Here is a 27,241-nt window from a genome sequence, read left to right as displayed (position 1 = left end):
CTGGGCTGGGTTTAGGGTTTTGGGCTTTCATATGAAGAAAAACAGAGCTTTCACTGGCCGATTATCACACTTGATTGGGAACTGAAATAAAGAAAAAAGAAAAGAGTAGCAGACACAGCACGTCCACACCGTACTTCCCCCTGAGACAGAGATAAAAAAAACTGCTCTCACACTAACAAAACCACCATAGGAAAAATAAACCCAATAAGAAATAAAATACACAATACAGAATATGCTGATGTGACCCTGTCTAAGGATTAGACTGGCTGTAGCTGCTCACAGACACAGTGCTGGCTACAAACTACAACTCCCATAAACACCCTGAGCCACTTCCTGTCTGCATCACAGTCCCTATTCCTCCTGGCTGTGGTGACATCAGTGGGTCCCTTCCCGTTCTGGCAGCTTCACAACCTCCGGTGTGCGCAGGAGAGACTCATACAGGATTTCATTTTTAAAAGTTTATTTTCTTAAAATTAGAAAAAAAAAACATGGGAGGGTTTCCAGAGATATTTACAAGTCAGGAGTACAGCAGGCTGGTAGCGAGTTATCTCGCCCTCTCTGGTACATGTTATTTTTCCCTGTTTAATTTTTTTTATTTAGTATAAACACGACACAACATCATCATTTCTAAAATTACTATTATATTTATGACATCATCTCAGAGGACAGAGAGCTGGAAGAGAGTCAGCCTGTGTTCATAAGTCAGTGATGGGGTTAATCTCCACACTGACAGCAGGCAGCAGCTCAAGGTCCTTAACTGAATCAACAGTCCAGAAGTCAGGATAGATCTTCTCCCCCTGAGTTAAGACCATGTCAGTGAAAGTGTAGAGATGAGCTCTGGACTCCACTGTGTAAAAGGAGACCTTCCTCTCCTCAATATCCACACACACCCCCAGCTTCCTGGGCCACAGACGGCTGGGGAGATCAGTCTCAGGGTCAGTGAGAGCACAGAAACCAGGGTAAGACTCCAGACACCAGTAACCCTGCTGGGGAGAGAAGCTGAAATCTCCTTTCCTCTCTGCAGACTCTCTGGTCACTCCTGTTCTCCACCACTCATTCACCTCCACCTCCCAGTAGTGTCTCCCTGAGGTGAAGGCCTCCCTGCTCACGACACATTTAATGTAATCAAATCTGTGAGGATTGTCAGAGAGACTCTTCCTCTGTCCCAGTTTCACTCTCTTCCCATCCTCAGACAGGCTGAGCCCACAGTGAGCTGTATCAGGGTCCAGAGTCACAGCAGCTGGGGAATAAAACAGCAAACATCACAACAGGCTTCTGCCGATTACAGTCCAATTCAACTCCATTAGACTGTGAAATGTCTTTGTCCCCAAACACACTGAGAGAGAAACACAAGTCAATTACTAATGACTTCTCTTCCCTTCCAGAGAAACAACATCTTCTGTCATTGTTTCACTGAGTATTACACATGGAAGTGATCCCCAATGTCCTCTAAATACAAACATTAAACATTAGTTTTCACAGCGATTAAACTTTATTTTTTTAAACGACATTATTAATGAACACAGGACCAACCAGACTGCAAGAGAAACTACAGCTCGACCACTCGCTTTCATACACTTCAAAACTCACCACAACGACCTGTATACTGTAAGAAACTGGACAGCCTGTCTGTTAAACCAGTTTATTTCAAATCTCAGTTCAGCAGGTCGTTCATCTTCTCTAAGACCATTTTCCTGATGATGCAAAATAAAAAAGTGCAGAATTCAAAGACTGCATAATGCCCGTTTGTTACAGAAAAAAATATAAGAAAGCTTTCACACTTTGAAAATGTGAGGAAATATCCAAAGTATTCAATTTAAACCAGAAATAACACATCCATAAAACCCTGAGAGAAACAGAGGTGCTCATACTGACTTCAGACTGCTCGCGCTTAGCTGTCCGCATCTCTGACAGGAGACACCAGCTGTCAATCAGTGATCTCTATCCATTGAGAGACAGGGGCGGGGCTCATACATGATCAGAGTGAATGGAGGTTTTAATCAATTAAATTCAAGAAGCTTTATTCGCATGACCAGTGAATACTGACTTAATACTCTCCTGATACTAAATACTTAAGTATGAACTCTCAATACTTAATAAATACTACCCTTCTTTCGTCTGCAGGTCAATCTGTAACAAACAGTTCTTTCCGGACCCTATGCGGACGACATAGTCCGACGGAGTGGGGAAACGTCATGCAGGAATACGGGGCAGAAGACAGGGGGGCGTGTCCACGGTGCGCTGGTGCACGGGGGAGGTGTGGCCGAGGCGAACAATCCGAGAGAGTAGTCCTTAGGGAATATCCAAAACACACGAGTTAGTCCAAAACCAGAAGATCCATCAGAACTCGGAATTAAAACCACGAAGGCCGGGTCGGAACCGGCGGACGGGGAACGGGAACGGGAACGGAGGTTAAAGCCTTAACGGGACCAGGCGCTTCCAGGTCCCGGACTGGCACGATATGGAAATCAGATGCAGAGCTTTTAAGGTGGGCTGGGAATGGGAAACAGGTGAACAGAATAAAGTCTTGAGTGAAAGGGCTGGAGCACCCTTAAGGAGGGGGAACTAATATCGTGACACAATCTAGTGAAGATCAAAGAGATTCTTTTCAGTTCTTATTGTTTTATTCCTGGAGAATATAAAGGCTGTAAAAAAAGCCTATCCAGTACAAATAGTAGAAATATATTGGACATAGCCTGGAAAAATAGGTATCTACATGTGCTACATTTTGAAAAATCACTTTCGAAGATTTTTTTTTTTTCGGGGGGGTGGATATTTCTTCCTAGTGTGTGTACTGAGTAATATATATATATAAATCTGATGTTTTAGACTTGATGTCCAGGTGGTTCCTTGTATTCAGACCACGAACTAGGCCTGTACTCTCTATCCCGTCCAAGATATTGCAAGATGTTCAGGACACAAACACTCCAGGTGGAAATGACCTTTGAGGGGCTGAGAGAGAGGTTCAGCTCTGAAAACTGGAATATTAACACAGACAGAGGAAAGAGGGAAACAGAAGAAGAAAAGGTGATTTTATAATGTTTCTTCCTGCTGACCCATCAGCCTGGTTGACATGTGAAGAGAAGCAGCCATTTCCCAGACAAGAGAGAGGCCTACAGGCTCCAGAGGAAGCTGCCTCTCACAGTTTACATACTGACCATCTCACACTAAAGAGACCTTCTGGACTCAAGAACACAATAACCCCAGACACTAGGGCTTAAAACAGAATCTCTACCATCAAGAAGAGACAGACCTACCTGCAGCACTGCACAGCCACTGCCATTCAGAAACACAGCGATAAAGAGACACTGTTAATCACAGACACACACTGGAACACAGAGATACAGATACTGTTAATCACAGACACACACTGGAACACAGAGATACGGACACTGTTAATCACAGTCACACACTGGAACACAGAGATACGGACACTGTTAATCACAGTCACACACTGGAACACAGAGATACAGACACTGTTAATCACAGTCACACACTGGATCACAGAGACACAGACACTGTTAATCACAGACACACACTGGAACACAGAGATACAGACACTGTTAATCACAGTCACACACTGGAACACAGAGATACAGACACTGTTAATCACAGTCACACACTGGATCACAGAGACACAGACACTGTTAATCACAGACACACACTGGGCTCCATATTGAAACAAAGATGTCACAACAGTTTTCATTATAAATCTCATAGTACAAAAAGTAAGGGGTCAGGGGTAATGAAATTCACTGGAGACCAGTAATGCTTTCTTGAACTGGTTTCTTTCAAGAGACTAAACGTTAAAATTACAAGACAACTTCAGACATACAGTATCAGTATTAAAAAAAAATCTGGAGCTCAGCTTCATTCACACTGAAACCGGTGTGAAACCTCCTCTTTATTGCTCATGTTCTAAGAATTGAAAAATCCAACAGAATTGCCCTTTTGGGAGCTCTCTGCCCCCCAGTTTAAATACCGCTCTGTCCTCCACACACACTCTTCCGCAGCACACTGACAGGGAGAGAACTTGAGCTCAGCAGGAGCTGTGATTTTACACACAGTGGACTTACGCAGGTCAGGGATGGGGCTGCCTTCACCTGTACAGAAGAAAGGAGATGGTCAGTACTGAGCTGTAGTGTCTGTGTCCAGCACAGACAATACTGAGGTTATACCCCAGACAGGTGAACGGGGCAAAGGTAATGTAAAGATATATTTTATAGTGTGACAGTGTGTGGGTTATCAGGCTGTGCTGCTCGCTGGCTTTATGTCTAATATCTCTGAAGGAGATCAAGCACCAGCGTGAAAACTGCTCACAACCAGCTGCCCACTGAGACCCAGCAGTGTGGGCCTGGCCAGTACCTGGAGGGGAGACTCTTGGGAGAGCTGAGGCTGCTGCAGGAAGAGGTATTAGTGGGGCCAGTAGGGGGCGCTCACCCTGAATGCTCCAGTACAGTGACGGGGACACATATCCTTATTATGTAGGATCACGAGGTCAGCAGTGAAATAGTGTTCTTACCGTCAGTTGTGTAAATATTGTAATAATCGATTTTGTCATCTCCACTATGTTTATTAAAATGCTCCACTGTGTAGGATTCATGATTTGTACCCATGACATGTAGTCTGCTACAGGCTGAACTTTTCATAGTAAAAAGGTTTTGATTTAGGTTGTGTGATTTTATAGCTCAGTCAGTCCAGCACAGACATGACTCTACTGGCTGAATGACAACATGATCACTGTGAAAGGAGATGAGGTTTTCCAAAGGAATATGATGTGAACCTGCAGGGAATCTCACTTTACACTGATTCTCATTCTCCTTAACCTTTTATCAGTGCATTTCTCACCAGGAATCAATACTCTTTAATATTGGTGCTCAATAGCAGTACTGTGTCTGAATCTTCAACAGGAAACAGACCTACCTGCAGCACTGCACAGCCACTGCCATTTTGAAACACAGAGATGCGGACACTGTTAATCCCAGTCACCCACTGGACCACAGAGATACAGACACTGTGAATCACAGTCACACACTGGTAAGAAAATGTCAGTACAGTCAGTGCTGTCAGTCAGCAGAGTTTCACACATTGTACATACAGCATCTGCAGAAAGAGAATAAGTCTTTATTGTATTAAAGACCTTTATTGCTTCTTACCTGTTATTATACCAGAGTTTATACTACAGTCTGCAGTCAGTTCATTTCAGGATCCCCAGTCTCCACTGCAGTGTGGATCAGAGTGTCAGTGAGTGTGAGCAGCAGTGGCTGTAAGACTGGAGTCTCACTCAATAAGACTGAGCAGCATAATGCAATAAGACACACAGACACATCACAGGACACCCTGGAGTCTGGTGCTTGAACCACTGAGAGAGATAAGAAATAAATACAGTCTGCAGTCTCCAGCACTGAGGGATATTTCATATTTAAATAACCATCCATTAATACTGAATTCTGTTCACTGTTCAGTCAGATGAGTGAAAGTGTGGGCTGCTCTCACACAGACTAAGGGTCCGGTACCAAGAGTGACCAGTATCACTGACTGAGATACAGAGATGTCCTTCTCACTGGTCACACTGCCTGATCTCTGGACATCAGCTGGACAGTGAGAGATGACCAGTCACACACCATGGTGAGCACATCTCCACACCAGGCCTGATCCAGGAAGACTGACAGAGACAGTATCAGTCTGACACAGACAGGGGCCCAGCTGGCTGAACACAAGCAGTCAGAGCAGCTGTGTTGTTCCAGCACTACAGACACTGTGTGTGACAGCAAGACACAGGCAGGACCCCCACAGTGTCAAGATACAGACTGTTCACTCAGGACAGGGGGCTGATGGGCTGTTGTCAGTCTTTGTCTTTTCAGACAAGAGTGAAGAAAATGTGTCTTTGACACATTAGAAGAGAGCAAAGAGTACTGATATTCATACAAGCAGCATTTCTTACTTTATAGTTTGTGCTGCCAGTTAGTTTCTTCACCCATGCAAATGGTCTAAAACTAAAGTTTTCATTAAAATATTAACTTTGAAAATGTGCATTGGGACCAAACAGAGTCAAAACTGAGTAAGATCTCCTTATTTACATTGTGGTACAGGAATGTCTCTATTTCTCTGTAGCTTCTATTGCTTTTTTAAATCTTCACAACTGATCAAACACCTGTGTGTATTTGTAACGACCCCAAGTGTCTAGGGGAAAAGGGGTGTAACATTTAGGATAATTCTTTTGAAAGCAGGGGGTGTTTTGGTGAGGGACTAGGAAGCGTGATAAGGTTAAGGAACTAGAGTGGTGCCAAAGAAAAAAACAAAAAAACAAAATAGAGCTGGCTAGGACAGTGAGGGAAAGCTAATCTGACTACAAAAGAAAACCCGAAACACACGGTCTTCGGCGTCTTCAACACCCTAACTAACCTGCACTGACTACCCAAAACCATACAAGACAAACGGCACTCACCCGTACTAAACTAGTGTACTAATACAAAATCAACTAAGTGTGTAAGTGTACCCAACAACCTAAACTAACCTTATATACAAAAGTTCACACAAAAACACAAGTGAACCAGGAATACAAATAAGGGAAAACAAGAGTAATCAACAGGAGCAGGGTACAAAAGAACACAAGTTGAACATGTACCACTGGGGCAAGGTAATGACAAAACAAGGATGAACACACAAACAAACGAAAGTACAAAGAAACTAACAACAAACCAACAAAACAACAAAGCCAAAGCTATATGAAAATACACACACATACAAAGCAAAACAAACCAACAAACGAAGCCAAAGCAATAACCAGAAGCGAAGCGAAGCGATAACCAAAACCAAACGGGACCGAAGTCAAACAAAAGGCCTCTTTTTCCTGAAAGCCTCCATGTTATATAGTGAATAAAATGTGTTCTGATTGGCTGAGAGTTAATTAATGATGACATCATACTGAAAATGTGGTGTGATGGTGGGCCAATGGGGAAGGGAGAACAATCAAGGGTCAGCAGTGTGGACATAACAGAAAAAACACACACACTGGGACGTAACAGTATTACTGACGGATAATACACAAGAAGGATACACTTCAGTGCAATATAGTTCATTACAGTAGAGTACAGTAAACTGCAGAACAACAGTGCACTCAAATATAATTCATTAGTGTTTGTATTGGTGGATCTGTGATCTCAGAGACACAGAAGATCACTTAGCCAGTTCTGTGAGGATGACAGGGATGGCTGGAAATAATAAGACATGATTTAGACCATCAGAGCTCCGGTGTCTGATGACACTCAACTTGGTAGACTTCAAATTGGCAGTTAATAGCTCCTTCCATAAATAAACTGTCAATTATAAGAAAAGTGTTAATAAACAAGTTGTTCTACGTGGACCTTTTATCATAATAACAGACAATTCAGTTAGAAAACTGGTGCAGGATCATTTACAGAGGAGCTCCTGCTGAAATCACTACAGGACACAGCACAGAGAGTCTGACTGATTTACTCACCATTGAGTTTCTCCTGCCTTGCAGGTCGTTCTGCTCCTCTAGCCATACGTTTGACAGTAATTGACAGTAATTGATCCACAGATCTTATTCAACCCTTTCTGCTGTGAACTTCCAAAGAACTGACCCCTCTTATCCCTGTTCTCTCTGATAGATGAGAAGGTCTGTCTCTCTCCAGGTCATCTGTGATTTCTGTGATAGATTAGCAGGTCTGACACTCTACCATTCATCTGTGGTTTCCCCTTTAAAGGTCCCCACCCCCTCCTGTCACGTGATCATGTTTGACCAATGAACACAGAGCTCATGAATACACTGTTCCAGACTGAGGGAAATTCACTGCCATCAGGGGCTGAAATAGACAGGAAGGGTTAGGGGGTCTTTGAATGGGCTTGACTATGGTGACAAAGATAGATACTCCGGAATCAGAGGACTGCACTACTCTGAAGTGAATCCTTAAACTACTGCAGCTGTGTGTGGTTGTCAAATCTTATTCTAATATTGAAATGTAAAAATGTATATACCTGTTTGTGCCTTTCTGCATTAATCATACTGTACAGTAGCGATAAACAATCTAATGAAATACAATGATTACACACAACTCTGCACAAATATTGTATTGTACAATATTGTGTAACACAAACAGAAATATTTTTATTTCATATAGTACACAGAAATATTAGAAATTGTGTATAAATAATAATTAGAGAAAAGTTAATTTTATTTTACTTTTGCTTATTAAAAATATACTATACTCAGAGGCTTTAAGAACATATTGTACTGTAATTTATATCAATTGTAACAATCCTGAAGCCTGAACACCTGACCTTCATCATCCAGCTTGCCCTCTCCTCTCTCTATAAACAGAGTCCAGTTTCCTTTCTCTGTCTCTCTGGCCATCACTCTCTCCCTCTACCTTCTTCCTTCCTGTCCTCTCTGAGTGACCAGCACGCCTGTGTCCCAAACAAGGACAAGAGGCCAGTTCACTGCACTCCCAGTCTCTTGCCTCTCTCGTCCTCCTGTGCAGAGGGAAACTACAGAGAATCGCTACAACATTTTTTTTTTCAAGACATGTGATCATTAGGCTAAGGAGAAAGAACAGATTAAATGAATCTTCTTTCACAAGTGTCACCTGTTGATCTGTTTTGAGCAACAAAGGGCTGATTGTGGCTCACTGGTATAATGCAGTGAGTTTATCTCAGGGTTTGATGTGTATTATAGATGTTTGTATTATAGATAGCTGCATCAGTAGCTCTGCTGGGGTGTAGTTCTCTATAAAGACTAGAACATGCTCTGGCTCTTGAGCTAAATGTTTTAGTTTTTCAGTTCCCACTGGCAGTCAGTTGTTATCAAGAGGAATGTCCTGATCTGCTCATACACAGAGGAATTTTAAATCCTTCCTGACACAGACATTCAAACACACACACGTGTCTATATAAATGAGCACATACTGTCCATTATTCTCCACTGGATCACCAGAAGTACTGATGCTGCTACAGTAACAGCTGCTGTTAGGAAGAGAGCCACCATCCATCCAGAGGAGCAGGGAAATTGTCTCCTGGAAAACAGGACAGGAGTATTATCCCACAGGCACTGACACACAACTCGTAGGGCCTGTTACTGACAGTGTGAAGTAAGATTTATGTTCTATTACTAATATAATGTACACATACTGTAGAATTCATGTTTAGCTGTGCACTGATTTAACCCTAAATAGACTCCATGCAATACCATACTCTTCTGGGAAATATTGTTTTAGAATCACTCACTTTTTTGTGTTTCTACTGCCCAGAGTAGAATTGTACATTTTGTATGGGTATGAGTGATAATCCATTGCTCCTCTATTCATACTGTCATGCTGGTGTGATTCTCTTTATGTATGGATGTGGTATCACTCTGCACTGTGAAGTATTATTCTGTTAGGGTCCATGTGTATCAGGTCTCAAGCCTCTGTAGACATGTCAATCAGGAAGCCTGTGTCATTATGTCTTGTAAAAGAATTTAAAGCCTACAAACAGCATCAAACAATATCACAATCTGATGAACTAATGCATATACATTTTTTTGGATAGATACTTTATGGATCCCATGAGGGAAATTGCAGTGCAACCGCAGCTTAACACAGACAACACAGCCACAGTGTAACGAATGATACAATAAAAATAGTACAATACATACAGATGCAGCCATTCAAAGTGCGCGGCACAGACACGTACCGGAGGTTATTGGCTACGGCCTCGCGCATTGTGACGCGCGATGACGCAAAATACCGCGGTACGTGATTGGTTGACGGACAGGGCACTCGTGGTGCGTTGGTAGGTTGTAGAAAGATTTAAATGTCTTTACTGTGCCCGTTTTAGTATTGAATATTTATATGGCTGGTCTCATTACTTTAATGAAAAAATACACACCAGTATTCCATTTCTCCCTAAACATTTTAAGCATCGAAGTCTTTAACTAACGTGATACCGGAGTCAACAAGCATACTTTTAGAATTTGATAAAAAGGGAATATAATATAGAATCACGTATCTAAAGAAATTAATAACGATATAATTATATTCATGTATCGCAACACAAGCCGGAATCCAGCCGTAGCCATAACTTTATTTTTTAACAAACATTTCTTTGAAAAAATAAAACGTTTCCCTGGGTCAGATAAATAAAAAAAACTTCACTTGCAAACAAATTTATATTTCTAAATATCACAACATGATTGAAATAAGTTATTTTAATAACAATGAATAGTCACCTATGCGTTACAATATCAACATTTATATTGATTTAAATCTCGTTTTGAATTAAATCGCAAACGCTTAGATTTCCCCGTTTAGATTTATTTTTCTTGGGATCTTGGGATCAAACGTGGAAAGATTAGATTGTAATCGTTTTTATTTTTTAAATACATTTTATAAAAGTGTAATTTATACTAAAAAGCTGTACACCACCTGCTATAAAGATACATATTGTAATACTTTCGGGCTCAGACAGGACGGACACAAGAACTCAGAATTGCGAAGTTAAAGCCTTGATTTTATATATCACCTTTAAAAGTGGCATCTCAAAGCAATACAGATTACAAAGTAAATACCCAACACTGATTGTACCCATCTGTCATGCTAATAAAGCACCTTAAATTGAATTGAATTGAATTGAGAGGGGGGGGGGGAGGGCGAGCGAGAGAGCATAGTCAGGACAGACAGGCAAATAAGATACACTCCACAGACATTCACAACAGTGACATATCACAAAACATTTGTACATATTGTTAAATTATTACTTGTTTTTCAGGAAGTTAAAAAAACAGTTGAATTACTTATCCAGTCTCTCGAAAAAAATATATTTTTCAAGCAATGCAACTAATGTCGGGCAACGTGTTTTTTTTAATCCAACATTGACAGGCACATCTTAAATCTTGTCAGTCAGCTCTTTTTTCTCTATTTGAATTGTGGCGATTCAAACAACCTGGGATAACAAGTGGTCCCAAAGTCACCGAGCTCACAGAGCTTCAACAACAGATGACAATTTCCTTAGTCCTTCCTTAGTCTTCCTGAAATTGTCAGATTATGAGTGAATAAAAGCATTTTATTAAAAACACGTTTGTGTTTGTTTGGGAGCTATATTATGTATTTTTCATATGTAAGATATACTGATGTGTTCCTGATTACACATTGCACGACTTTAAAATCTAGAAAACAGGTTTCGATTCACATTATCTGGCGAGCCTAGTTTTGTCAAAGGAAAATTCTATTCTACTCTGAGAATGTAGGGGGAGGAAGAATGCCCCTGGTCTTTTCACTTACTCCAATACACCAACGCATTAGCATGTTAAAGCGATTTCATTGAGGAGCCTAGCTTTCTTAACTAGTAAGTACTGTACTTACTGGGTTTTGAAGGGGGGGGGGTGTCTTTCGCTGGAAATCTCGTCCCCTTCTACTTTGAAAATACCTGTAAAACCGGTTTAATTCATCACAGCCAGCACTCCCGCAGAGAGGGGGGTTGTACTTGCAGTGCATCGGTATAGATGGGAAAGCCAGAGCCGAGTCAAGTCTAGCCATGTGTGAGTCTAGTCTCACAGAGCTTCAAAAGCAGATGACAACTTGTGAGTTTGATTAAGAATGAATAAAAGTATTTCATTAATAATGCGTTTGCGTTTGTCTGGGTGCTGACAAAGTAAAAAACAATTACTTTTTGACAATGAAAAACTGTGTGTGTGTCTCTCTCTCTGCTGGCGTTTGTAATCGTTTTTATTTTTAAATACATTTTAGCAAAGTAATGTACCATAAAAGTATTGTGAGACATATTTGGGTTTACATGTTCAGTGTTCAGTGTGTGGTAATTTGTTTGGTGCGAGTGAAGTTTTATTTAAAATCTGACCCAGGAAAAAGGGAGGTGTGGATGGCTGAGGAAAGAATGCAGGCTCGCACTGTGTCAGTTATTCTTTTTGTCTTTTTGAGCCAGTGAAAGCTCTGTTGTCCTTCACATGAATGCCTGAATCATTGTACCGAACCCAGGATTATACAGTATTTTTTCTTTAAAATACCAATAACAGCAACAATAACAGTTTACATAATATGTTGATGTTCCAAAATTAATATAGTTTATGACCTTTATGACCTTCGTTATACTCTTCGTTAATGTCTAAGCCGGAACACATCATTATATCTCAGTATTGTTGTTATTGTTTTTATCCTGTAAAGCGCTTTGAGGAGCCACCTTTAAAGGTGCCATATACAATAAAGTTCATTATTATTACTATTGTAAATTTGATGGACAGAGAGGTGAACATTATTACACAGAAGACAAAGATAGCGATTTACGTTGCATTGTGCATTGTGCTGCTATAATACAGTTTTAAATAATTAAAAGTCTAAACAGTATCAGCTTTATTTATGTGTTTTAAATAAAGGCGATTTAAACGTGATTTAAATCAATATAAATGTTTATATTGCAACGCATAGGTGACTATTCATTGTTATTAAAATGACTTAAATTCGATCATGTTGTGATATTTAGAAATATAAATTTGTTTGGTGCGAGTGAAGTTTTATTTAATCTCTGACCCAGGGAAATGTTTTATTTTTTCAAAGAAAAGTTTGTTAAAAAAAAAGTCATGGCTTCGAACATGCCATGTGATATAGGAGTCAAGAACCTAACCCACAGCACCACCATCAAGGTTGCATGAGGAGTGTTGAAAAAGCCCTACAAACATTATCAACAGACATCGTACAGCGTGTACTATTCATGTGTTACGGTACATGAATATAATTATATCGTTATTAATTTCTTTAGATACACGATTCCATATAATATTCCGTTTTAATCAAATTCTAAAAGTATGCTTGTTGACTCCGGTATCACGTTAGCTAAAGACTTCGATGCTTAAAATGTTTAGGGAGAAATGGAATACTGGTGTGTATGTTTTACAAGTACCGAGACCAACCATATACTGTATGTTTTTGTTCCAAAATTAAGATCGTTTATGGCTTTCACACACGTTACAGTATGCTCCTATTCTTTTTATGCTCAGCTACTATTTCTTGCAAGATTTCCCTTCAGTGGTAAAATTCCATCTAAATATTCAATACTAAAACGGGCACAGTAAAGACATTTAAATCTTTCTACGAACAACCAACGCACCACGAGTGCCCCTGTCGGTCAACCAATCACGTACCGCAGTATTTTGCGTCATGATGCGCGAGGCCGTAGCCAATTACCCGCGGTATGTGTCTGTGCCGCGTACTTTGAGTGGCTGCATCTGTATACGTATAGCCGTATTTTCGCCGTGATATATACGTATATTCAATGAATCACTGCCCACTGGGTGTGCGGACCTTTTCTTATTTACCTTGTGCAATCGTTTTTCATAAAATGTAATTGTATTATAGCATGAACCCCTGGCGATTTTCTTGATACGTTATATGTGCTCTTGTTTGTATTGTATGTATTTTTGTTGTTCAAATGAAAAGTAAGAAGCATAATTTTCCGGATGCAGCTGCTGTAAAAAAAATGAGATCAAGGGTGCTGTACGCAGAGGTCTGAAGCCTGCTCCACAGGAAAACTTTATCCAGAAACTTTATGTTAAAGAAGTCAAGATCTCGCCATGAGAGGGGAAGCATCTCAGAAAAAGAAGTGCAGTCGGTTCCACAGTCATAACGCCACTAAGTTGGATGACAAGAGCAAGAGCCACCCGGCTTCCTCCAGGCAAGTAATGAGACAAAGAGACAAGGCACAGCGGGTAGTGTGGCTGAGCAGTCTAAGGTGCTGGCTTAAGGCTCCAGGTTCTTTGGGGGCATGGGTTCAACATTTGTCTTTCATCTTTCGCAAGCTGTATAGATTTCTTTAAAAACAAGTTGTTGCAGAAAGGAAACCAACACTTGCATTCACGTAAATTAAAAGGCATGGGATTTGACTATAACGATAAACTCTGTACAGTAAGACACGAAGAAAGGCACCGCTGGGAATCGGACGCAGGATCTCCTGTTTACTAGCCAGCTAAGCCAATTAAGCTAAATCTGTTCCACAGATGTACAATGTGCCTTTCCTCTTGTCGTATTCAAGAGTACTGACTGCGTGAGCTCCTCACTATGTGTCCTGTACTCTACTGTGATTTCATTTAGATCATCTACGTGGAGTACAGTGATACGATCGCCTTGAATATTTTCACTTTGAGTAAGTCATTGAAGAAAACAGAAGATGTCAGAGTGGCCTCATCAACAATCCACTCAGGCAGAACTCCTCTGTAAAGTGCTGTTTGTTCACATCGATTGGCTTTTTTTTGCCTTCATTCATGCAAGTAGTACAGGCAGACGCCCCTATTCTGCCGTGACCCAGATTCGAACCGAGGTTGTTGCGACCACAATGCAAAGTACTGACCACTATACAATCATGGCAAGTTACCAAAACACACGCTGGGGGAGGAAAAGGCTGTGCTCTCTCGTGTGACAGGAGTCACCTGCTCCTGCTTTCCAAAAGATCAGCACCATGTACGAAAGAGACGCATTAAAACCACTCAAACATGTGCAAAACTTGCGAGAAGAGGGGGCTCTTGTTTCCACCTGAAGACTTCTCGCATGTGAGACGAACTGATCATTGCTGCAGCTCGGAAACCTGCAGGAGGTGGGAGGGGTACTCTCGTAGACAGTGCTGATCTGAAACCCCAGAGATTGGATGAGTATTCAACTTCAATGCATTACAGCTTGAGAATTCAATTGTTATCCCAACCAGCTGATATCAATTTAATTCCTAAGAGTTATGTTCTTGTTTTGAGTATCTAATGTAGAAGTTGGAACCAAGTTCAATTACGAAACGGTCTAAATGAATGATATACTGAACATATGTCCTCTTGATATATGTGTAACACTTTGTAACTGACTGAATATATACCTTTTGTATTCTGATAACCCTCTCGATAAGATCTGTTAGTTTTACATGCATATTCTATGTATTAATAAATGTATCCTCGTGTATTAGTACCTGTGTGTGTGCGTTGTTTGAGTTATATCGCATGGTTGGATTCTAAAGCCATCAAAAGAATCATTTTGTGATTTACCGCTACAATTAATAATTGTCCCAGTAAATGCCCAAACCCTACAGAACTGGTGCCTTCAGAGAGCACACTACAACTGCATCCAGGATGGCCCAGAAAGTGAATCTTAGAAGCATGAAAAACGCATTTCTCGAGCTTGGTGTATAGCTGGTTGTCGATGAGTCTGGACAAGAACTCCTGGATGTGATGGACATGTTCCTGAGGGTTGGCGGAAAAAATTAGGATGTCGTCCAAGTATACCAAAACAAACTTTCCAATAATGTCCCTAAAGGTCATTCATGAAGGACTGGAAGACTGCCGGGGCATTAGTGAGTCCAAAAGGCATAACCGGATATTCATAGTGGTCATAAAGGCCGTCTTCCACTCATCCCCTTCACAGATCCTGATTAAATTATAAGCCCCTTGTAGATCTAGTTTTGAGAAGATGGACGCTCCACGTACGGACTCCAGAGCGGCCGGGATTAAAGGCAAGGGGTAGTGATCTTTGACTGTAATGGAGTTCAGCCCTCTGTAGTCAATACAGGGCCTCAAGAAGCCGTCCTTCTTCCCTATGAAGAAAAACCCTGCACAGGCTGGGGACGAGGAGGGATGAAACCGGAATCCAGGGTCTCCATGATATAGTCTTGCAGGACTTCATTCTCTGCCTGTGAGGGGGTAGATCCGTCCTTTGGGTGGGAGGGTTCCCGGAAGCAAATCTATTGCACAGTCGCAGGTGCAGTGAGGGGGGAGCGATAGAGCTTTCTGTTTGTCAAAGGCTTGTTTCAGATGTGCACATTGGGGGGGGGGGTGGGGGGGTAATAGACTGCTCTTCCAAGGGGATTACTGCAGCAGCAACATTGAGCGTAGGGTTACAACAGTTGTCACGACAGGCATGGCTCCAGGCGATGATCTCATTCTTGGCCCAGGAGATGTGGGGATCTTGCTTCTTGAGCCAGGGAAAGCCCTGGATCACAGGGTAAGCAGGGGAATCCAGGAGAAGGAGTGAAATGTTCTCCACGTGAGTGGCACCAACAGTAAGGGATAGAAAAAATAGCCTGCCAGGTAATGTGTCCAGGAGAAATCGGTGACTCATCCAAAGTTTGAATGCAGACAGGGGGTGAAACCGGAGCAAGAGGAATATCCCACTTCTTAGCAAAAGAGGTATCCACAAAGTTCCCCGCTGCCCCTGAATCCACCAAAACCGAAAGGGGAAGGGGCGTGTCCATCCATGAAATCTCAGCTGGGAATAAAGGCCCCGAAGAGGATTGTGAAAAAACAGCACTACTGACTCTAAGAGTAGGCAGTGGGAGAGCTCGAGATGGATGTAGGCGAGCAGGTGACCCAACGCAGAGCAGTACAGACACAGCCCCTCCTGACGGTGCCTTTCCTTTTCCTCCAAGGACAGGGGTGCATGTAGCAGGGTGGGTGCCAAAAGGGGAGGATCCATGGGGTGCACAGGTCTGCTTCCTGGGTGTCTCTCTGCTCTCTGAAGCCGAATGCGGGTGTCCAATTCAACCACCTGAGCGATAGGTGGGTAGAGGCCTGAGCATCAGGTGGTCCTTTAAATCCTCCGAGAGACCCTTAGAGAAGAGGCAAACCAAAGCTTCAGGGTTCCAGGCAGACTCTGTGGCGAGGGCTTGGAATTCAGCCACATAATCTTGCAGTGGTCTGTCGCCCTGGAGAAGAAAGGAAAGCCGAAGGCAAGTCAAATCCGGGTTGCTTTCAGAAAAACGTGCCTGGAGACGGTCAGCAAAAAGCTGAAAGTCAGAGAACAGCTGATCTCCCCTAGCAAGCAATACTGCTGCCCAATCCAATGCTTTGCCTGTGAGCAAGGAAAGGGCGAATCCAATCTGCTCCCGAAGAGTAGAAAAACGCTCATGCTGCAGCTGAAAAGCCAGGGAGCACTGAGCAATAAAGCCCATGCAGCCTGCAAGGCTGCCATCATACTTCTCCGGGAGGACAAATGGTAAGGTTGAGGGAGTGGTGGACGGGGCCGCGGGGGTCGGAGCAGGTGCTTGTGCAAAATGCGTTACAGGAATCGGTGCAGGAGCTGGCGAAACAGGGGAAGAAAAAAGCCAGGGGACCTGGTTAGTGAGCTGTTGGAGTGAAGATTGCAGCTGGGTGATAGTTTGGGAATGCTGCGGGAGAAGGGAACGAAGAGTCTGTGCATCCGCGTGATCCATAATAAGGCTCGGTTTCTATAATGCTGCTCTGAAGAGGTGAAACGGATCCAATGCAGATGCCAGAGTCGTAGGGAGGTAATTAGGCGAACAAACCGAAACTAGGAGCTGAATCGTAGTCCGGATCTGAAGGGACAGATTCTGAACTGCTGACTATGACCAAGTCCTGCCAGAGAACTGTTCTTTTTCTTCCCAATCACATTCTTCCTGAGAGTAACACGTTGATGAGTAAAGAGACTCAGTCACAAGGCTTGTGTCTCTGTCGAGCAGGACTCTCAGCCTGAGGGTAAGGAGTTCAAGTCCTGGCTGTGTCCTCATGTTAACTTTCAATTTTGTTCCTAGTGACAGTAAGACGGTGATTAGTACAGAGATTGGCTTGTCAGGAGCTCTAATGTAGAGGTGAAGTATGGAGTCATGGCTCAGTCTCAGTCCATGAGATTTATGATTTGTTTTCAGTTTAATTCCTCCTGAAATGTCAACACACTGATCAGTAAAGAGACTGGTCCTGTGAGTGTGTGCTTCTGTACCTCACCGGTTACAACTGTAGGCTCACAGTCACCTGGTTGTGGGCTCAAGTCCTGGCCGTGATTGCATGTTGTTTTTCAGTATAATTCATAGCAACAGTAACACATTGCTAAGTCAACAGTTAGGGGTTGAGCTTTATGGTCCAGAGGTTAAGAGTCTGGGCTTGTGGCTGACTGGTGGTGGGCTCAAATCCTCCATGAGACCTGTGGTTTTTCAGTGTAATTCTTCCTGAAATGTCAACACACTGATAAGTGTGAAGAGAGGGAGTCTGGGAGTGTGTGCTTCTGTAGTGTGGAGGTTAAGACTGTGGGCTCAGTGTCACAGGCTGGGGGGATCACATCCTGCTCCTGAGTGCAAGCTGGTTTTCACCTTAGTGACAGTCGCACATTGATAAGTAAAGAAATTGGGGCTGGACTTTGTGGCTCTGTTGAGTAGGGGCTTAGACTCTGGGCTGTAAGGGTCTTGGCAGGGCTGTGCGGTTCAGTAGGGATAATAAATATAATAATAATAATTGCTTACACTTATATAGTACTTTTCTGGACACTCAACTCAAAGCACTTCACAGATAATAGGAATCCCCTCCACCACCACCAATGTGCAGCATCCACCTGGATGATGCGATTGCAGCCATAGTGCTCCAGAACGCTCACCACACACCAGCTCTCAGTGGGGAGGAGAGCAGAGTGATAAAGCCAATTCATAGATGGGGACTATTAGGAGGCCATGATTGGTAAGGGCCATAGTGTCCCCCATCACTATACTGGGGCATTAGGACCCACATAGACTGCAGGGTGAGCACCCCCTGCTGGCCCCACTAACACCTCTTCCAGCAGCAGCCTTAGTTTTTCCCAGGAGGTCTCGCATCCAGGTACTGACCAGGCTCACACCTGCTGAGCTTCAGTGGGGCTGCCAGCTAGGAGTTATATGGCTGTTGCCCAAAATAGGGAAAACTACTAGGGCACCTGATACTAGTATTTCATGCGACGAACAGCCAACTCAGGGGATGTCATCACAATTACTTCTCAATACTAGTACGGTATGTATGGATACTCGTGATGTATTCACAATGTCAGCGGATTTCATCAGAGCAGCCGGTACCATCTGACCTTCTCATGGGAGCTGAAATGTTTCTCTGTGAAAGGTTACAGCATGCCATGTTCTTTTAATATGTGTGATCTACTGAATTATTAATGTGATGGCTGCTTATTTCCGTAAACAGACTGGACCCCGATCCCAATCTCCAAATCCAGTCAAACCCCCCATGAATCACTTCAGACGAAGAACCAGCCTTTTTCCTCCTCCTGTGTTTAACACGCAGCTGGGGGGGGGGAGTCATGGTCATGCCCTGAGCATCGGGATGGTGGGGTGTCTAATTAGCAGACAGAGGTCTGAATTAAAGCCGATCGTAAGAATTAACTTCATGGTTTCTACCACTACTGTGCAGGCAGGAAAACACTGTGAGATTTAGAAATGTAGAAAAAGACTAAGGTGACACATCTGGGCCAATTTTCCTAGATGCCAATGAACCCACTAGCATGTCTCTGGACTGTGGGAGGAAACCCACATGGACACAGAGAGAACATACATATTCTACACAGATAGAACACTCCAGGAGTCAGAACTGGGGCCGCAGCGCTGTAAGGCACTGTGCTGTGCTATATAACTGAAGTACAGCCAGTGGGAAGAAAGCAGACCTAGAGTCCTCAGCTTCCTGTCTTGAAGCAGTCACCTGACCAATGGTCTGCTTCCAAATCAGTCAGGTGATGGAGGATGGCACAGGTCAAACCCCCCCCCCCACACACACACCCAATGCATTCTGGGAAATGTAGTTTCAGACAAGAGCTGCCATCTTTGTCAGACCTTCGTCCCCTCTTTCGCCACACGATCGAGACAGCAGAGGACCCGCTGATGGGCAGGGGATTGAAAGCAGGGGCCCCTCGAGGCCCATCTGCCTTCACCATACAGAGGTTCGACGAAAGGCACATCATTCCTCGCCCCCCCAGAAATAAGGGGTCAAGCCTCTGGTACAGATAATCACTGCAAAAAAAGCCACTACGCAAGAGGTGCTGATCGACTTTTTATTGCGTGTGAAGAGCATCGCCGGAGCCCCAAGAACCCCACGATGGGGGCGAAGGGAGGAGTCGACCCCTTCAGAGCGGTCGATATCCCAGCAGCCCCCCCGACTTGAAGCACCGCCCTACTTCGGCCCCTCAACAGCCTTCCCAGCATCTTGGTCCGGCAGCTCCCGGAGGGTGGGGGGGTTCAGCTTGTCCAGCTGCGCCACCACGCTGTCGTACTCATGCTGCCACTGCTCCTTGCTCAGGGCCGAGGGGCTGACCTCCAGGAACCTGTAGGCCTCCTTGGACTGCAGGATGAACATCCCGCGGACGTGCATGCAGACGTTGCAGAAGTTCTTCCAGATCTGCGGGGAAGGGGAGGAGAAGCACAGACGTGAGGCCGACCTGAGTGGTGCGGGGAAATGTGAGATCGCACTGCCACGGGGCAGAGAAGAAACGCTCCTGCTGCTGGCAATCCTTCTGCTGTGGGAAAAGGGGGCGCTGTTGTCTGAACCACGTGACTCCATTTCCCCAATCAGACCCACGCGGTCTTATATAACACTTTCCTGGACACCCCACTTAAAGTGCTTTACAGGTAATGGGGAATCCCACTACCACCACTAATGTGCAGCCCTCACCTGGATGACGCGATGGCAGCCATAGTGCGCCAGAACGCTCACCACACATCAGCTCTCATTGGGGAGGAGAACAGAGTGATGAAGCCAGTTCAGAGAGGGGGGATTATTAGGAGGCCATGATTGGTAAGGGCCAATGGGAAATTTGGCCAGGACGCCGGGGTTACACCCCTACTCTTTTCGAGAAACATCCTGGAACTGTTAATGAGCACAGAGAGTGAGGACCTCGGTTTTATGTCTCATCAGAAGGACGGCACCTGTTTACAGTCCAGTGTCCCCGTCACTATACTGGGGCATTGGGACCCACACAAACTGCAGGGTGAGTGCCCCATGGTGGCCCCACTACCACTTCTTCCAGCAGCAGAATTAGTTTTTCCCAGAAGTCTCCCCTCCAGGTACTGACCAGGCTCACACATGTGTAGCTTCAGTGGGTTGCCAGTTGCCATCTTGGGTGCGAGAGGGGGTTTGAGTCCGTTCAGTGAAGCGCAGTTGAGAGCAACAGGATTTATCCCTGCCGCACCGAGGCCTGGAGATAACGTGGACCAATCGGAATCAAAACACACCCATCAGCCCGCAAGGAATCATCTGCTCGCTCGGGGGGGGGGGTGCACACCTCTATCCCAGAAGGCATTGGGGTGCGGTCCACATGTCTCGCAAACCCTTGCAGTGATAATCCACCCGCAGGAATATCCCTGACCAGTGAAAGGATCTGACCGAATTCTAGCCCAGAAGGGGGCCGTCTGGATGTTTAGTACATGACTACTCTCTGATCCACAGCTACAGCTCATGATCCCCTGCGTCCCCTGTGAAACCTCCCACCTTGCTCTTCAATCTCGTAGCCTTTGGTCTCCATCGCCTTAGGCTACACTTTTGACTCTCGCTTTTCTTATTCCACTTGACAGGGTGATGACAGAACAGCCTCCCCACGACACCACCCGCGCCTATACAGGACAAGCACTGCACCCATCAGAAGCCACAGTAACCACTGCATCGGCAGCTCAGGGGCTGCCTGTAGGATTGTTGGTGCTGCAGCTCAATCAGAGTGTCTGGGGTGTGCAGGCAAAGATCTGGGCCAACAGGTACCAGATCAGAGAAGCTCAACCCGCCAGGCAGGACAGCTCTGTCCACCCCTGCTCTGAGATTGATCTACCAGAATCGCTCTGGGAAAAAAAAACAACACTGACCGGCTCAGCCTTATCCAGGCTGGACAGGAAGTCCATCTCACAGTCCTCCAGGAAGTCCAGCATGTCCTCTCCGGCGAAGGTCCTCTGCTTGAGGTTGTCCAGCGCCACGCCGGTCGTCTCCCAGAACTTCTTCATCTGCAGCAGGATCTCCTGGATCTTGGTCAGGCACTTCTGGACCTCCGCCAGCATCTTGGGATCTCCAATGGATCCTGGGAGGCAGAGGAGGAAAACAGGAATTGCTGGAGGGGCTGGATCAAGAGGCAGATGTCATTTTTAGATGGAAACATACCCTGGCTTCTCTCAAGACACAGCTGGATGAGCTCCTCCAGTCAGGGCAGGAGGGTCTCCTTTACACAAAGGGTGGGGGAGTGGGGAACAAGCTGCCGAGCCATGTTGCTGGAGCTGACACCCAGAATTGGGTAAAGATGCAGCTGGACAGGAGGCGCTTCTTTTACACAAAGGGTGGGGGAAGTGGGGAACACCCTGCCCAGCCATGTTGCTGAAGCCAACACCCAGAATTTGGTTAAGACGCAGCTGGCTGAGATCTGCTTCTCAGTCAGTTACCGATCTGCCAGCCGTGACTGGAGGTTACAAACAGGACGTTTTCGTGCACCGAGCTGCCGGACCGGGACAGGCCTGTCCTGAGCTGCCGGTGGGAATCGGGGTCGCCGAGGCCGTGACCTCACCCCGGCAGACAAGCCTCATCCCAGCGGCCCCCCACGGTTCGGCAACCCACCCGCCTACTGGTTTCAACTCTGGCGACAGCTCAGGTCTGTTACAAGCAAACAATCACATAAAAAAACAAAACACATTTCCCTAAATCCTGACTTTGCTATGGGCTTGAAGCCGAGAGCGGGACTTCAGTCAGGACAGGAGCGGCTCCTTCACACAAAGGGTGGTAGGGGTGTGGAGCAAGCCGTCCAGCCACGTTGTTGAGGCCAACACCCCGCACAAAACACGTTCCAGCGGCCCCCACGATCCGGCAACCCGCCCATCTACCCATGTCGATCTGGACCTTGGCGTAGTCCAGCTGCAGCCGGATCAGCTCCTTCTCCTTCTGCCACAGCTCCGACACCTTGGCGTCCTTGCGGCTGCGCAGCTCCTCCAGCTGGACCTTGAGGGACTCCACGGCCGCCTTGTCCTTGGGGTCGTTGGTGGCCTTCTGGATGGTGTTGATCATGGCGCCCAGGATGGGCACCACGGCCGCCACGATGCCGAACTTGCGGTCCCGCTCCCCGATGCTGTTGATGAGGCACTGCAGCTTCTTGTTCTTGTCCTGGATGTCCGTCTCCAGCTGGTTCCTCTCCCCCTGTAGCTGTTTGACCGAGGTGTCTAGCTTGCTGCACTGTCCCTCCAGGGCCTTGGCCTCCGCCGTCTTCTCCTTCTTCTGCTGCTCCTTGTCCGCCTTGGTCTTGACCACGTCGCTGCAGGTGTCACCCACGCCTTTGCTCAGATTCTCATACCTGGAGGAGGAGATGGGGTGGGGAACTGTGACCCCTCTTGTGTGGAAGCCCGCAGCCCCCCACCACCGAGACCGTATGGGACAGGAGAATCCGAGCCAGCGAGCCAAGAGACAGGGGGGGAGATGTCCACCTGCTGAAAAACTAAGGTTGCTGCTGGGAGAGGTGTTAGTGGGGCCAGCAGGGGGCGCTCACCCTGCGGTCTGTATGGGTCCTGATGCTCCTGTATAGTGACAGGGACCCTATACTGTAAACAGGCGCCGTCCTTCGTGTGAGACGTAAAACTGAGGTCCTGACTCTCTGTGGTCATTAAAAATCCCAGGGTGTTTCTCGAAAAGAGTAGGAGTGTAACCCCGGTGTCCTGGCCAAATTTCCTCCTAATAGTCCCCCTCTCTGAACTGGCTTCATCCCTCTGCTGTCCTCCTCACTGAAAGCTGATGTGTGGTGAGCGTTCTGGTGCACTATCGCTGCTGTCGCATAATCCAGGTGGTGGTGGAGGGGAGTCCCCATTACCTGTAAAGCGCTTTGAGTCGACTTTCCAGAAAAGCACTATATAAGCATAAGCAATTATTATTATAATTATTATTATTATTGCTGCTTGAAAGCAGCCTGGGACCCAGTGGAAGGAGCCTCCCCCTGTTCGCCATCAGAGGGCAGCAGTGTGAATGATTCACCGCTACATCTGCTGAACTCCACTCGCCTCCGCGCGCTGCTCTTCTTGCTGGTGTTACTGAAGTTATTGCGCATTTACTGTCCAGCACTGCCCGTTGTTGGTGTTGGGTTGTGCATGATGGTGGGCTGTCATGACTGTTGTTATTTACTGTTTTGTAGCGTGCCATGCACACTGTGCCGTCTTTTTTGTACTGTGCGCCTCCCGAGAGAACGGGGCCAATACGAACTCCTATGGACTGTATGTGTGCATACTGTAGGGCAATCCTACTCTGTTTGCGAGAAGCGAGGCCCTGCACCCCAGCTGCTCCAGGTGGCACCATATAAATGGCCGACCCTGCGCTTTGACCCCCAGCTTCTCTCTCCCTATCTGTGTGTCTCATGGAGAGCAAGCTGGAGTCTGTGAAAAGACAAATTCCCAATGCAAGAAACTGTATAGGGTTAATAAAGTGATCTTATAAATTACTCTGCCTCTCATCCCCTGCGCTACTTCTGGTTTGTGATCTTTGAGGTTACTGGGTGACCGATGAAGAGTTTTGACTGGGTTGATGCATTCTCATGCATTTGATGCCAACAGCAGAGGAGGATCCCGCAGTACTTTCTCCTAGTTGGTAAAATAAGGTATTCAGTGGTGTCAGAACAACGATAACGGGCACCCTGGGCTGACAGTCTATCTAATATGAAGCAAACGGCAGCTCCCGAGACAGTATGGGAGCGGATAATTCAAGCCTAACAGGAAGTGCTTTTCACAAAGGGTGGTGGGAGGGTGGAGTAAGCCGCTCGGTTGGAATGAATCCTGATATCCCAGGATCTCTGGCTGCTTGCAATGACGGGTTCCCCCATGGCAGAGCTGGAGCTCTGGGGGGTCTTACTTCTCCACCGATCGGTCCACTTGGTGGCAGATGTCCTCGATTCAGCCCTTCGACTTGTCCAGGAACTTCTTGGCCAGCGCCACGTTCCTCTTCTTCACGGCCGTCCGGATCATCGGCAGCATGGTGCCATGATGTTGGTCCCCGTACTGGCACACTGCGAGCGAGACCAAGCGCCAGCACCGTTATCTCTGTTTCGCAATCCTGACCCCTCTGCTGTCTCAAGAGTCTCCAGCGCTTTTATTTCAACAGGGAAGACACCCTGGATCTAGATTTTAGGATTGGGATGTATTTTACAGCAGACTATCCATCCATTTTCTCAGAGCTCTCTCCAGTACAGGGTCACAGGGGGAAGCTGGGGTCTATCCCAGCAAGCAACAGGCACAAGGCAGGTTCACCCTGGACAGGACACCAGTCCATCACAGGACACACAGACACACACACATGGACAGGACAGGACAGGACAGGACACTAGTCCATCACAGGACACACACACACACACACGCAGACACGCACTAGGGAAAATGCACCTGCCAGTATGATTTTGTACTATGGTAGGAAACTGGAGCACCCAGAGGAAACCTGCGTGAACACAGGGAGAATATGCAAAGTCCATGTAGGAGTTTGTAGGAGTCTATGGAAGCCTCCCAGGGTTCTCCCAAGACCCAACTAAATGTATGGAATACAAGTCCATTTGTAGAACCCTTTGAAAATGAGATTTTTTCCAGATTTTAAATTTCATTAAATTTTCTGCACACACAACTGAGACACATACACAACTGAGACACACACACCTGTCAAAGCATGTGTGCACACACATACACAACTGAGACACACACCGGTAGCAGCAGGTGCCCACACACACACACACAACTGAGACACACACACCTGTAGCAACAGGTACACACACGCACGCAAACCTGGAGCTGTAAGTACGAGGACTCACCTGGAGCAGCAGGTACTCTCTCACACACACACACACACACACACACACACACACACACACACACACACACACACACACAGAGAGAGACACACACACACACAGAGAGAGACACACACACACACACACACACACAGAGAGACACAGACCCACCTGGAGCAGCAGGACCTCGGAGGAGGCGAACAGCTGCTGGCTCTCGGTGGCCTTGAGCCTCAGTTTCCTCTCCAGCTCAGGGTGGGTGGCCAGACACAGGTAGGACAGGTGGAAGAGCAAAGCTGTCTTCTCGGCGGCCGGGACCATATGCCTGAACATCTCCATGTCATTCATCAGCTGCTGATCCGCAGGCACTAGGTCTGAGAGAGACATTCAGGAAAGAAAAGGCTTTTTAAATATTTTCTTCACCCCCATGTCCCCCATGTCAAAACCCTCCCAACCCAGAGTGTCCAACATGAACACCTTGAGCCCTTGAGTCTGTGTAAAACTTTCTGCACATCTGCCTTGTGCAAACACCTTCAGTAACTGAAATCAAGACAGTTCACTGTGGTTCAGCTCGTGAATCCTAAAGCCTCATTATACCTCCATAAGACACCAAGGGGTCAAAAACCACAGCTGAAGTCGGAGAATCACAATATCCGAATCGGGTTAACGGATCAGAACATGCTTACCGCAACACTGAGACATCTTGAAGCAGGTTTGTGGGTGACCTTAGGCACTGAAACGTCTGTCCTGCAAAGAGAAAGAGGGTGTTTTTTTAAGGCAAATATCAAGAAAATAATAAAGTTATTTCCCTCTCACCCCCTGCCGCTCCTATGCCAGAACACCAGCTGAACACCGCCGATGGAGAGCAGCTGGGTTTGAGATGAACTACAATACAAGCTGAGAGACCAACAAATTGCTTGAGATACCCTACTGGGGAGGTATCAAGTGGAGAAAGCACACACCGATTTCAAGTCTACACAAGTTTCAGCCGCATTTTCTAGCGGCCTCACAGCTCACTGGAATGGTGTGCAAATTTTCATAAAACGAGCATCTGGTCTCCTCTTAACAACTAATCATTTTCTTTGACCAGCAGACAAAACACACACACCCCTCCCCCCACATTAAGACCAGGAGAGACAGGAGGACTGCAAGCCTGACTGGTTCAAATCGAAAGCACATGGCAAAGGCAGCAGATGGGACAACGGAGCCTAAATGGATATAGAAAGGCATCCTAGAGCATATTAATAAAAAAAGCCTTTAGACTCATGGCTGTACGAAGCTCTCTCAGCTCTTCCCGGAGGACTTTGAAAGTGTGCCCTTCTCTGAGCCTGTTTTATAGTGCTCCGAACAGGTAAGAAACACCATATAAGGCTCGCAGGGCTGCAGAACCCCGCCCCTACTCAGACTGCTCCAGGGGGAAAATCTGTAGGGGGGCCGTCTGAAATTCGGAGGGGGGGAGTGAAACAGAGCCGCTGTGACTGCCCCAGCAGAATTTCGCAACCAGGCCCCTGACGGTAGTGATCAAGATACCGATGAGCCATCTGGCATTGAGCGACGAAGCCCGGTTTCACGTTCACCAGCGCCCGCGCGATTATTTTTATTATTGCCCGGAGTAGCAAAATACACCGACGTTCTGAATCGTTAATAATAATAATAATAATAATAATAATAATAATAATAATAATAATAATAATAGCAAGTGGAGCTGTATGTCCTGAAGTATAATAATAATAATT

General features: G+C 45.7%; 2 protein-coding genes across 3 annotated transcripts; both read right to left on the bottom strand.

Moving 5' to 3' along the window:
- Window positions 1-443: 443 nt before the first annotated feature.
- Window positions 444-8,377, bottom strand: LOC138242649 (E3 ubiquitin-protein ligase TRIM39-like). The gene is made up of 6 exons (XM_069198202.1): window positions 8,305-8,377; window positions 5,625-5,665; window positions 4,924-4,972; window positions 4,077-4,103; window positions 3,258-3,284; window positions 444-1,240 (listed from the first exon to the last, which is right to left on the bottom strand). The coding sequence occupies exons 1-6, from the start codon at window positions 8,375-8,377 to the stop codon at window positions 696-698; spliced, it is 762 nt and encodes a 253-aa protein (XP_069054303.1). The 3' UTR covers window positions 444-695.
- Window positions 8,378-19,773: 11,396 nt separating this feature from the next.
- Window positions 19,774-26,788, bottom strand: LOC138243197 (uncharacterized). 2 transcript variants are annotated; one of them, XM_069198716.1, is made up of 6 exons: window positions 26,192-26,788; window positions 25,680-25,879; window positions 24,587-24,740; window positions 22,585-23,048; window positions 21,586-21,794; window positions 19,774-20,131 (listed from the first exon to the last, which is right to left on the bottom strand). In XM_069198716.1, exons 4-6 carry the CDS (start codon window positions 22,763-22,765, stop codon window positions 19,907-19,909), a joined length of 615 nt encoding a protein of 204 aa, XP_069054817.1. In that variant the 5' UTR covers window positions 22,766-23,048; window positions 24,587-24,740; window positions 25,680-25,879; window positions 26,192-26,788; the 3' UTR covers window positions 19,774-19,906. The 2 variants fall into 2 exon arrangements, with proteins under 2 accessions (XP_069054817.1, XP_069054818.1); XM_069198717.1 differs by lacking the exons at window positions 24,587-24,740; window positions 25,680-25,879; window positions 26,192-26,788 and having other exon boundaries at window positions 22,585-23,472.
- Between the last annotated feature and the right edge of the window lie 453 nt (window positions 26,789-27,241).

Source organism: Lepisosteus oculatus, chromosome 14 (genome assembly GCF_040954835.1).
Source record: "Lepisosteus oculatus isolate fLepOcu1 chromosome 14, fLepOcu1.hap2, whole genome shotgun sequence".
Classification (NCBI taxonomy): domain Eukaryota; kingdom Metazoa; phylum Chordata; class Actinopteri; order Semionotiformes; family Lepisosteidae; genus Lepisosteus; species Lepisosteus oculatus.
The sequence above is the reverse complement of the archived record's forward strand: the minus strand, read 5'-3'. Positions and strand labels throughout refer to the sequence as shown.